We start from the raw sequence: 12,038 nt of genomic DNA, 5'->3' as shown, positions 1-12,038 counted from the left end.
CGACATTTTCAAGCACTGGAAATATTTGACATTCACTGCGATGCCCGCCATTCGAATTACAATTTAAAAATGACCGAAATCAAGAATGTAAGTACATTTTTTTCTCATTGTATATACATATGTATATACAAGATATATTCTCCAATATCGTGTTTATATACTTAATGCCAATCTTAAATACAACCTATGAGTGCTTCAAATAGTATTTACTATTTTTTATTTGAATTGAGAGATGGCCAAATGCATCTCAAATGCATTTTCCATAATTCAAACAGCGCTAGATGGCGGTCTGTGTGGATGACCCTATTAATTAATTAGTGTTTACCGTTGTCAATCAGCGTCGTTGAATGAATAAATAAATAGAAAGAAGATAGGTAGATAAATAGAAAGAAGAAGAAGCAGCAGCAAGGACAACAACAACAAAAGAAAGGACAACTGCCCACAGGAATCGATTGGAAAAATTATGATATTTTCATCTAACAACACAACTGTGCTACACACTTACATGTGTATGTTTGTGGATACATATTTATGTGTCATTTATGCATTACATTTCGTAACGAAAATAACTGTTATGTTTTCTGTCCATGCTTTGCGCTGATCAATTTGTTCAACAGAAACTGGCAAAACTATATCTTTCTCTGTTTTTGTCTTTTCTCTCTCTCTCTCTCTCTCTTGTTCTGATTCTCTTCGAGCACTCAACACCCACAAAACCCACCCAAACCCACCCCCAACAACGAGCTCGCCCTTACGTTGTTACCACTCGAGAAAAAAAAAAGAAAAAGAAGAGCTGTTAACCGGTAAAATGAATTGCCCGTATTACTTCTCATTTCCTGTCTTTATAATCTAGGCTTCTAATGATAATCTGGGCCTTGTGGAGGACGTCTGCCATATGGCACGGAACTGGATAAACTCGCGAATAGACGCAACAACAATGACAATTTAAAACAGCAGCCTGAAAATGCAGGGTGTACATAAATCCTTACATATATAATATTCATAACTAAACGACAGTTTTGATTTTGTAGCTCAATCCGCGCTGGACGATGCGGATCATTTGATTACTGTGGATTATCGCAAGGATTATCGCTTTTCCCTTTGCCCCTAATAGCCATTGTTCCCAGCATTTGTGAATGAGGTGTATGTATATAGAGTCTCAATAAGGTATAAATATATATATAAAAACAAAAATAGATATATATGTATGTATATAAATTGTACATCATACATCATGGAAATATGTAAACAATGAAGATAGTGATAGGCATTTGTCAATCGTGTGGATGGATATAGTCTGTCCATAAGATATGCATATATATAGATATATATATACATATATGTATATATATATATATATATATATATATATATACCATTGCCAAACGCATATATTGTACATAATACATCATGGAAATATGTAAACAATGAAGATAGTTTTTAATCAGAAAGCAAACGCGTTTTATTTGCAATTTGATAAGGCAAAGTCTTAGTGGGTATTTCAATTGGGGGGCATTTCAATTTGGATATTGACTGGGATTTAATTTCCTTGCAAGACTTGTTTGCTTTGCTTGTCGCTTTCCGGATAGAGAGAAAAAGATGACACACGGCGATGCGATAAGATGATAAGATGCGATGCTTGTAACAGCTGCGGCCGTCTCGCTGTCGAATAGTAGATACATTTACTACGCTGCAGCTGCTGCAACTTAATTTGCTATCTGTTGACGAAGCTGACACATCAGCTATCAGTTGTCTAAGCAATTTCTCAAAATTGCAACTCACACACAGATACAGCGTATTTAAAAGTCGGTGTGTGTGTGTGTGTGTCTGAGTGTGTGCGTGTGTGGATGTTAAATTTATGGAGTTGAGTTGTTTAATTTTAATTAGGCGATAGAAAACAAAAAGCAGAGGCGCCGGATTCGCTGGCCTCTAAACCTTATCGAAGGGTAAATATAAAGCTTGCCGCTTCCGCTGTGTGCCTGGAATGAGCTGCAGCCGCTGGGTTAACTTTCAAAGCGCACTGGACGCTTGTGGTGCTCGGTTGGTGTCTGCTCCTTTAACAATTGCAATAATAAACAATTGCTAAATTTTTTTGCAACTTTTTTTTTTTTGTGACAGCGACAGCTTTATTGCCCACCTGGCACAATAACTTAAGCTACATAAAAAGTGTATGTATGTATTCTATATATATATATATGTGTATATGTGTGTGTGTTTATATGGAGTATACATGTAGTCAAAGGTGTTGTGTGTGTGCGTGAGTGTCTGTGTTGGTGTCTACTTAGTTAATGTTATGCTAATATACAAACTTGAGTTGGGCGCGTGTCATATGCATAGAAATTAAAATATATAAACCAAATATATAAAAACAGCAATGAGTTAATTTCAAATATTGAATTATATTTTGAGATTCATTAGCAGTGTCTGTTTTAAATTAAAAAACTAAATAAAATAAGTAGTTCCGAATAACGACTTATAATTTGAAATTTATTATCAATATTCGTTTTCCTGGTAGTTAAAAGGATAAATGACACAAATAAAAAAATATATAAAAATTTAAAAGATAAAAAAATCAAAAAGAAGTTTCAAATAACAATTTCCTGCCAATTTAAAATAAAAATGAGAAAAATAACAAAATATTTGTATATATATTAAAAAAAAAAAAGAAGCAATTTCAAATAACGCTTTCAATTTTGAAATTTATTAACAGTATTCTGTTATGTGCCAAATAAAAATAAAAATGAGATAAAAAATAAATGTTTATGTAATAAAGGTAAAAGTAAAAACCAAAAAGTAATTTAAAATAACGTTTTCAATTTTTACATTTCTTATCAGTATTCTGTTATCTGCCAATTAATGTAATCTTCTAATCTTTATACAAACATAAAAGTAATAAAAATAAGGCATGTAATTATTAAAAATAAATTTGTGTCTCGTGCAACAAATAAAACATAATAAGAGAAAAGTGAGACGCGCTCAGCTCTATTATTAGAAAAGTTTAAGCTAGTTTAAGCAGTGAATTCTGTTAACGTTCGATTTGATTTTTGACCCGTTTCCACCGACGCCATCGTCGCCTGTCATCATCTGTCATCTTTATACACATTGAAGTTGGGAACTGATGTCGTTCCAAACGCTGTGACGCTGCCACTGCTGCAGTAGCAGAGTCGCCCGATGCAGGGCCATTAATTGGCTCCAGCTCCAGGCCAGGCTCCTGTCCTACAACTTGCAATTGCCGGCGCCCATCAGCTGCATGCGTTCCAGTTGCTCGGCGAGAGCACGCTGCTCGCTGGTCAGCCGCATGATCTCCTGCCGCTCCTCGGCCGTGTGCCCCTTGCGCTTGGCCCGATACTGCAGCATCCGCTTGTAGCACTCAAGTATCTCCTGGTCGATGGTGTCCAGTTTGCGTTTCAGTTCGATGCGTTTGATCTCGTCGCTGGCCGCCGAGCGCAGACGCTTCAGTTCATCGCTATTAAATTGGGCCACAGCGCTAATTTCGGCGGTGACCCGTTTGATTTCCAGCAGCACCTCGTCAACATCCTCGTGCTTGGCCAGCTCATTGGCCTCGATCAGTCCGCTCTCGATCAGCTCCTTCCGCAGGCGTTGCTCAATGCCAACGCCGTGCTTCAGCATCGACAGCGAACGAAAGTTACCCGATGCGGCAGCAGCAGCAGCAACAGTTGCCTTCGATCCCACACCATTGCTCTGCGTCGACGAGGATTGTGATTGGGAATGGGTATTCTCGTTGTTGCTGCTGCTGTTGCTGCTGTGCTCGCCAACGGCGGCCGCCTCGCTGGGCAGCGATTCGTCCATCAGGGCGGAGACCAGGCGCTGTGTCAACGGTCCCGTTATGCTCTCCTCCAGCATGCTGTCGGCCTTCTTCAACATCGCGCTCACATTTTGTGACTTCTGGCGCGCTCCTCCCGGCTGCAGCGCCTTCATATCCTCCTGCGCCCACACCGTCGAGTAGTGCGGCCCCAAACTGGGCACCGGCGGCACCAGTGGTCCCCGATATTGTTCCAGCAGATCGTCGATCAGTCGCAGATCCTCGTTCGTCAATGGCATACAGTACGGCTCGACCGACAGCCAAAATTTATTGGGCATATCGTTCTTGGGCAGCGCTAGCTTTGGCAACTGTTGTTGCTGCTGCTGCTGTGGCAACTGATGTTGCTGCTGTGGCAGCTGCTGTTGCTGCTGTGAGTTACTATTGGGCAGCGACACGTAGTCCATGCTGCTGTCATCGGTGTGCACGGCGAGCGGACTGTTCTTGGCCAGCTGCTTGGCCAGGCTGCCCCCTCCCCCCTGCTGCTGTTGTTGCTTGAGTATCGTCATTGAGGAGTGTTTCTTGCGAACGCCTGTCGGCTCCTCTCGCATTTTTCGCTTGGCAGCTGTTGCCGGACTGCCGACACCACCTCCGCCACCACCTGCGCCGCTGCTGCTGCCCGCAGCATTGTTGATGCCGAGTAGGCCGTTGAGCAGGCCGTTCGTTGGCGGTGAGCCAGGCGGCACCCGGTCCAATTTGCGGCGATCTTGACGCTTCTCATCCTTGTCCAAACTATCATATTCGGATTTCAAGACACGAGCACGCAGCGCCACATTCGAGAGCATCAGTTCCAGTTCCAACTGCACGGCATCCAAGTCCTCCGCAGCCAAATGCTCGTCCGCCCCACGCTGCAGTGCAGCAGCCAGCGTCGGCAGCTGCTTAGGCACATCTCGGCTTCGTATTATCGGTATAACTGTGCCGCTGGGCATTGCGAACACTTCCGTCGCATCCGTTGACCCATGGGATGATGCCGATTTGTTGCCGCTGCCACTGGCGCTGCTGCTCGCGTTGTTGCTGCTGCTGCTGGTACTGGTAGTAGCAGCATTTGTTGTGGAGGCACCTCCTCCACTGCCACTGCCGCCGGCATTGCCGCCCATGCAGCCGTTCGTGTTGTGATGGGGCGCAATCAATTTGCCAGCTGATATGCCAAAGCCGCCGCCGCTACCGCCACCACTGGCAAAGTGGCCCATTTTTAGATTCTTTAGGTTTGTACTCATTTTCAGCAACAGAAACTGCGCAGTTTCATGTGCGTTTCGTTTGTAAAATTCGTTGCAATTAATTCGCGTCGCGTCAAAATTTCGGAGAGCAAATTGCGGATGAGCGTCGGCTGTGAGACCAAGAACTGAAAAGCATCGACGCAATCGATAGTTGCGATTGCGTGCACGAATTATCGGTATGCAAGTGAGTCGCCATTCACAATAGATCGACCTTATGCAAATAAATTTGAAATGAATTTGCTTTATATGCATACGATTACAAGCTGTACCTAGCGATCCTATAAATTTGACTTGCTGCCATGGCCTTTGCCTTAGATAATTACAACATTCTACAAATATTTGTTAGTTCAAAATTTAGACAACTCATTTATTCATTCATTCTTAAATCAATAAATTCATATTTTGCAACAAGTTAAAGCTATGAAATAATTAAATATCGATAGATGAGCAGCAGTTAGAGTCGCCCATTAGCCAACACTGCCCCCGACGATAAGCGTTCGTGGAGGCGTCGTAGCCCTGGTTTATTGTTTCGTTCGCGTCTTGCTCTTTGTTGTTCCGTGCGCGCAATTCTGTGATAAAGTGTACTTAACATACCGTAGTTGATGTTATCAATTAGTAATGATTAGGTCTTGGCCTAAATGCCGACCTCAACTCACGCAACTTGTGCATACCCCATCAAACCACTGCAATAACTACAGAAATCAACACACAATATAGCAACAAATATAATAATAATACACAGGAGCATCGCTGCATGCAGCAGCAGCAGCCATCGTTTGTATGTCAACAGAAAAGAATCGAGGGGTGGCGGGGTCTGCATCTATATATATATATATATATTTATATAGAAGTTGAAATATATGTGTAATGCAATTTTATGTAATTCAAAAGCAACGCAGTTCAACTTAATCTCGTGATGTCTTCAATTAATAATTAATTATGGTACAAACGCATTTGATTGAAAAGCTGTACAGCATCAACAACAACAAGAACAACAACAGTAGAAGCAGCAGCGGGCGCAGCAGCGGGCGCAGCAGCTGCACAGTTATCAGCATTGAGAAGACATTCAGATGCAGCGCTGCTCGATGCTTGCTACACACTGCCCGCTGCCCGCTGCTTTCATTTCATCATAATTTGAGCTCTGACTCAGTCTCGAGGTGCGCTTTGCGCTTCTTTCAGCTTGACAACTTTATTGATCAAATATTTGCACTTTTATTTGTATGTGTTTGTGACTGGCTGTGTGTGTGTGTGTGTTCGTATTGGTATTGGTATTTCTCATAAATGCTTAACTGCTGCTGCTTCTGGTTCTGCTTCTGCTGCTGCTGCGGCTGCTGCTGCCTTATCAGCCAGCAGAGAAATCACTGTAGAGAAAACCAAAGAGCTGAGCGATAAGTTAAGCAAAGTCAACAAGTGTTTAACACAATTCTGATTTTGTTTTAAGAGGCATAGACAATTTGTCAAACTGCTGTTCTCTCGAGTGCTCAACTTGAAATTACCCTGTTTATTGCATTACCCATGTCGATATGTATGCTGCTTTATTCTTCCTACTGCTGAACGCACTTTTAAATATAGCTAACTCTTTTCAACTTCGCGGGATTATCGATTTTATTTATCGAAAAGAATTCAAACCCATATCGAATGCGAAGTGTCCAGTTCTAGACAGACAGGCCCGATATAATATAAATATATATGTATGTATGTGCACAAATATGTCACAAATCTCTCATGCTGCCTGGTCTACCCTATACAGGCACATTTGATAAGTCTTGCAGGGTATGCAAAGAGACCATCAATTATGGATGTGCGATATGAGTTGAATGGCTCAATCCATCAGGTTGGCCAGACTGAAGTGTCTATATTTGGAAGTAAATGTTGACGTTAATTGAATGAATGAATGCACGCAATTGACGTAATACCACACTATCAATTAACACCTGCGCTCTCTGTATGTGTATGTGTGTGTGTGTGTGTGTGTGTCGTTGTCTTAGTCAATGAATTTTGTCCTACGAAAGTTGGCCAAGTCGGAGACCCAGACCCAGACCCACAGCTTGGCTTAGTGCCTGTTTGCCTTATTGTCATAGTTCTGATTGCAGTTGTTGACGTGTTTTGGCAAATATTTGCTCAATTAATTGATAAAAATGTGAGCGTCTTTGTGTACACAACGCAGTGACAAAAAAAAAATACAAAAATTTCCAATTTGCTTAGCGTATTAAGCGGCTTACGCTAATGAAAATAAACAAGCGAGAGAGCCACCCAAAAAATATAAATAAGTAAATAAAGCACAAATAAATGAAAGGTGACTTACGTTTTTGGTATGCCAAAGTTGGAATACCCTTGCAGACATATGCCAGATTTGCGATAGAATATTTATATAGTTTTTTTTTTTTTATATATTTTACACACAAAAATTATGTTCCAAATGCGAATCTAAGATTGAAGACGATCAATTGAATATTCATCATGGTGGCAGTGGCAGTTTAATTAAAAATAGTAATAAAAATAACTGTCTTTGGCCTTATCACGTATGTAGTTGGTGGTAAATACTCAGAATCAGCTGTCAACTGTTTTCTGACAACATTTTTATAAAACTCATATTTTTGTAGCTGTTTAACTGATTAGATATTGCCCATCACCCCAACCTAAGCCCCTCTCCTCCGTATCACACACTCCAGCAACCTTTTTGCAGTTTACAGTTGCTGAATGTGCATTGATTTTGCATGTCGGCTGGTTTGGCAAAATTAGCAGCATCAGTCGTGCGTGAAATATTAATATAAGCAGCTCATTTAAGTTTATTTTTGGTATTGAGTATTGTTTTTTTTAATTTTTTTTGCTTGCAGTGTTCGCTTAAATTTGGTTAAGAACCAAGCCAGGGACACGACAGCGATAGCGATAACAACAACTACAGCAACTGCAACAGCAACAGCCACAGACACAACAATTGCAACAACCACAATAACATCGTCATGAAGTTCGCCGAGCATCTGTCGGCGCACATAACGCCCGAGTGGCGCAAACAGTACATCAACTATGAGGTGAGACTTGTCACACACACACCATATATATCTAACACCCACATATATAAATCCAAAGCAGATTATGTACCAAGTATTTGCAGAAAACTAAAAAGAAGAAGACAGCCCTTACTTTCAAAACTTAATAAAAATTTGATATTTATTTTTATAAATAAAAAGCTTCCTTTTCAAAAGGAAAAACTTGATCCTTTTTTGGAGCATCCAAAAGTTCGTTGTAAAAATTGTAAATTGATGCACGCCTGGATATATATATATCTATTTATATTTTTCTCGTTATACAATTATACAATGTGGATGAGAGATTACTTTGCAAATCCGGCTTGAGCATCGGGTGACATCGTCTATAGATACTATATATGCACATAATACATATTTAGTATAAATAACTGTCGATTTCTGGTTGAGACACTTCGGTTTAGTTTCGGGTGCAGTGTGTTTAAATCATCAGCATTCATCAATTGATGTATATAACTAATTATTCCGTTTTTGGATGCAGGAAATGAAGGCCATGCTATATTTGGCGGTGGAGGAAGCGCCCAGCGTGGACAGCGTAGAGGATGAGGTGCTTAAGCGTCACTTTGCCAATTTCGATGAGAACTTCTTTCACTACTGCGACAAGGAGCTGAAAAAGATCAACACATTCTATTCGGAAAAGTTGGCGGAGGCCACACGCAAATTTGCCACGTTGAATGCGGAACTAAAGTCAAGCATTGAGGAGTCTGAACGTACAGCCAAAAAGTCCAAGGGACAGAAGCGGCATGCAGCGTTGCCCGATCGCAAGGCACGCGAACTCAAATTGGCATTCAGTGAGTTCTATTTGAGTCTGATACTGTTGCAGAACTATCAGAATCTGAATCATACGGGCTTTCGCAAAATACTTAAAAAGCATGACAAGGTGAGCGTAAGAAATGCATAGATGTAATTTTGTTTAATTTTGTGATTCACGATTTGAAATTGAGTAATTGAAATAATTCATCAAAAATTGTGATGTACATAATTTAATTATTGTTTGCAATTATTGTTACGTTGCGTTATTATTACCTTAAATTCAATTATTTGATTTATTATCAATAATCAATAATAGTATACTTAACTGTAATCATTAATTAGTTATTTAAATAGTTATATATTTTTTGTTGTTTGTACATACATAAATTTAGTTCATTTCGTTAAAATTGCATTCGTAATCAATTATTAATTTGAGTAATTAAAATAATTCAAGAAGTTTGTAATTACGAAAGGCAACTTGCAATTAAGATAAATTGTTTGATTTACTATTATCAATACTTAACAATAATATATTTTTGTCTAATTATCAATTAGATGGATAAAAAAATATTTATTTGTTATTTATACACACATTTAAATTCAATTACTTCAATTACATTTGATTGCTTATAAATCATTTTGTGGCTTGTGATTGCAGCTGCTGCGCGTCGACACCGGCGCCAAGTGGCGTCAGGAGTATGTGGAGGCTTCGCATTTCTTCATCAACAAGGACATTGACAACATTATCAATGAGACGGAGACAACGGTCACGGGGGAACTGGAGGGTGGTGATCGGCAGCGTGCAATGAAGCGATTACGTGTGCCGCCGCTGGGCGAGCAACAGAGTCCGTGGACAACGTTCAAAGTGGGTCTCTTTTCCGGCAGCTTCATTGTACTGGGCATTGTTGTTGTGTTGTCGGCCATTTTCCACGACATAACCGGCGAAAATCTGAAGGTCACGTTTCGTCTGTATCGCGGACCGCTGCTGCTCATCGAGTTCATCTTTCTGATTGGCGTCAACATCTACGGCTGGCGTTCGTCCGGCGTTAATCATGTGCTCATCTTTGAGCTGGATCCCCGCAATCACCTGTCCGAGCAACATCTCATGGAACTAGCAGCCATTTTCGGTGTCGTCTGGACGCTGAGCATGCTGAGCTTTCTATTCAGCGCCAGCTTAAGCATACCGGCCTTCATAAATCCGCTAACGCTGACTCTAATCATGGTGCTGTTCCTGGTCAATCCATTTCATGTGCTGCATCACGATGCACGGTTCTGGCTGTTGCGCATTACTGGACGCTGTTTGGCGGCGCCGTTCTTTCACGTGGGCTTCGCCGATTTCTGGTTGGGCGATCAACTGAATTCGCTGGCCACCGCCATACTGGACTTTGAGTATCTCGTCTGCTTCTACTTTACGAATGGCAACTGGTCACAGGCTGTGGATGCGTCCATCTGTATGGAAAAGGATTTCATAGTGCGACCCATTGTTAATTGCCTGCCCGCCTGGTTTCGCTTTGCCCAATGTCTACGGCGATATCGTGACACGCGTGAGGCCTTTCCACATCTGGTCAATGCCGGCAAATACTCCACCACCTTTATGGTTGTCATCTTTGCCACACTCAAGAGCTTCAACAGTCGTAAGTATTAATTTTGAGCTACGAAATCACTGCAATTTCACAAACATCGCAGAGTTATATATATCTCTCTTTCTCACACACACATTTTTTCCCTGCTATCTCTTTCTATTTCATTTCAGCCAACTATACGAGCACCTTTGATAATCCGTACACCTGGCTGTGGATCGTCTCCTCAATAGTCTCCTCCTGCTATTCGTACACCTGGGACATCAAAATGGATTGGGGCCTCTTCGACAAGAATGCGGGCGAAAATACGTTTCTGCGAGAGGAAGTGGTCTACTCATCAACGGTATATAAGAAGCACTTATTTCATGATATCTTCTCATCTCCTTTGATTTACACAGGGCTTTTACTACTTTGCCATATTGGAGGATCTGGCGCTGCGTTTTATCTGGGCGCTGTCGTTCTATTTGACTGAAATGCGATATGTGACCGGCGATATTATGACCTCCATAACCGGCATACTGGAAGTATTTCGGTAAAGCAAACCCAGCATCAACATATATATATATATATATATATATATTTATACACATATATATTGTATTATACATATATTTATTTACAATTGGCAGACGCTTCGTTTGGAACTTCTTTCGCTTGGAGAACGAGCATCTGAATAATTGCGGTAAATTCCGTGCCGTGCGAGATATCTCAATAGCACCGCTGGACTCGTCCGATCAGACGCTTATCCTACGCATGATGGATGAGACGGACGGGGTGATCAATCGCTATACGAAAACTAACCGACCCAAGCCAAAGAAGGTCAAGGATCCGGAGAAGCGTAGCCTATTGCATCCACGCGGCTCGATGCAGGATCTCAGCATTGATATTGATGGGAATAGCAAAAAGCTATAATACAAGGCACCCCCTCCCCCATCCCCACCCCCCACACCAACCGCTACCCTCTTGTGGCCAACTTCCCCTCATTCCTCACGCCTTACGAGCTTCCTAATGAACTTTTTCTTTTGTTTTTTTTTGTGTGGCATCATTATAATAATTATTCTTGATTTTTTTTAATTAATGTTTACAATTAGTCACTTAAGTACTTAAAGTCTTAAACGTTTATGTCCCACAGAACACAGCAATAATTAGATTTTAAGTTCTGCTAAATACTAAATTAGCATTCCATTAACGCATCTAGCAAAATTACCTTGTAACCAATTAACCTTAAAGCGAACACAAATCGAACCCAAAACATATCTAATTTACAAATTCCCATCAATCCCATTGAGGGGGGCAGTATTATTTAGAAAATCGAGACAAAAACTAACAAAAAAAAAATAAACCTTAAACACAATCGAAACATTGGCACTGAACCTATAGCAAGAACACATTCCTTTATAAATATATATATATATGCGCATACAAAACAAAACAAAAATGATGAAAAACAAAACCTTAATTAAGCTTTAGACAATTATTTGTTGTCCTAGCATCAATTTGTGTTTGCAACTAACTGTACTTAGTAGTTTGTAGAGTTGTGCTTTATGTTTCTTTATGCCAGCATGTGTCCAAGCCCGATTTCGCTATAAGTTCGTAAAGCTCGCTTGGAGAACATGCTGTTAAT

At 40.8% G+C, this 12,038-nt stretch overlaps 2 protein-coding genes and 1 long non-coding RNA gene across 4 annotated transcripts; 2 read left to right on the top strand and 1 right to left on the bottom strand.

Annotated features, from left to right (window-relative positions):
- Positions 1-4: 4 nt before the first annotated feature.
- LOC116805593 lies at positions 5-1,187 on the top strand. Its single transcript, XR_004365271.1, has 3 exons — positions 5-87; positions 851-970; positions 1,029-1,187. It is a non-coding gene; the product is annotated as an uncharacterized LOC116805593 (long non-coding RNA).
- A 923-nt stretch (positions 1,188-2,110) lies between these two features.
- Positions 2,111-12,021, top strand: LOC6565414 (xenotropic and polytropic retrovirus receptor 1). 2 transcript variants are annotated; one of them, XM_032738486.2, is made up of 7 exons: positions 2,111-2,165; positions 7,872-8,066; positions 8,563-8,961; positions 9,493-10,468; positions 10,588-10,757; positions 10,813-10,946; positions 11,044-12,021. In XM_032738486.2, exons 2-7 carry the CDS (start codon positions 7,998-8,000, stop codon positions 11,324-11,326), a joined length of 2,031 nt encoding a protein of 676 aa, XP_032594377.1. In that variant the 5' UTR covers positions 2,111-2,165; positions 7,872-7,997; the 3' UTR covers positions 11,327-12,021. The 2 variants fall into 2 exon arrangements, with proteins under 2 accessions (XP_032594377.1, XP_001991022.1); XM_001990986.2 differs by lacking the exon at positions 2,111-2,165 and adding an exon at positions 5,577-5,812.
- LOC6565100 (transcriptional adapter 3) lies at positions 2,792-5,162 on the bottom strand. The gene has a single exon (XM_001990987.2). It carries the CDS (start codon positions 5,032-5,034, stop codon positions 3,214-3,216), a length of 1,821 nt encoding a protein of 606 aa, XP_001991023.1. The 5' UTR covers positions 5,035-5,162; the 3' UTR covers positions 2,792-3,213.
- Positions 12,022-12,038: the final 17 nt, after the last annotated feature.

This window comes from Drosophila grimshawi, unplaced genomic scaffold (genome assembly GCF_018153295.1).
Source record: "Drosophila grimshawi isolate 15287-2541.00 unplaced genomic scaffold, ASM1815329v1 contig_1006, whole genome shotgun sequence".
In the NCBI taxonomy this organism is placed as follows: domain Eukaryota; kingdom Metazoa; phylum Arthropoda; class Insecta; order Diptera; family Drosophilidae; genus Drosophila; species Drosophila grimshawi.
This window is presented reverse-complemented; position numbering and strand designations above follow the sequence as displayed.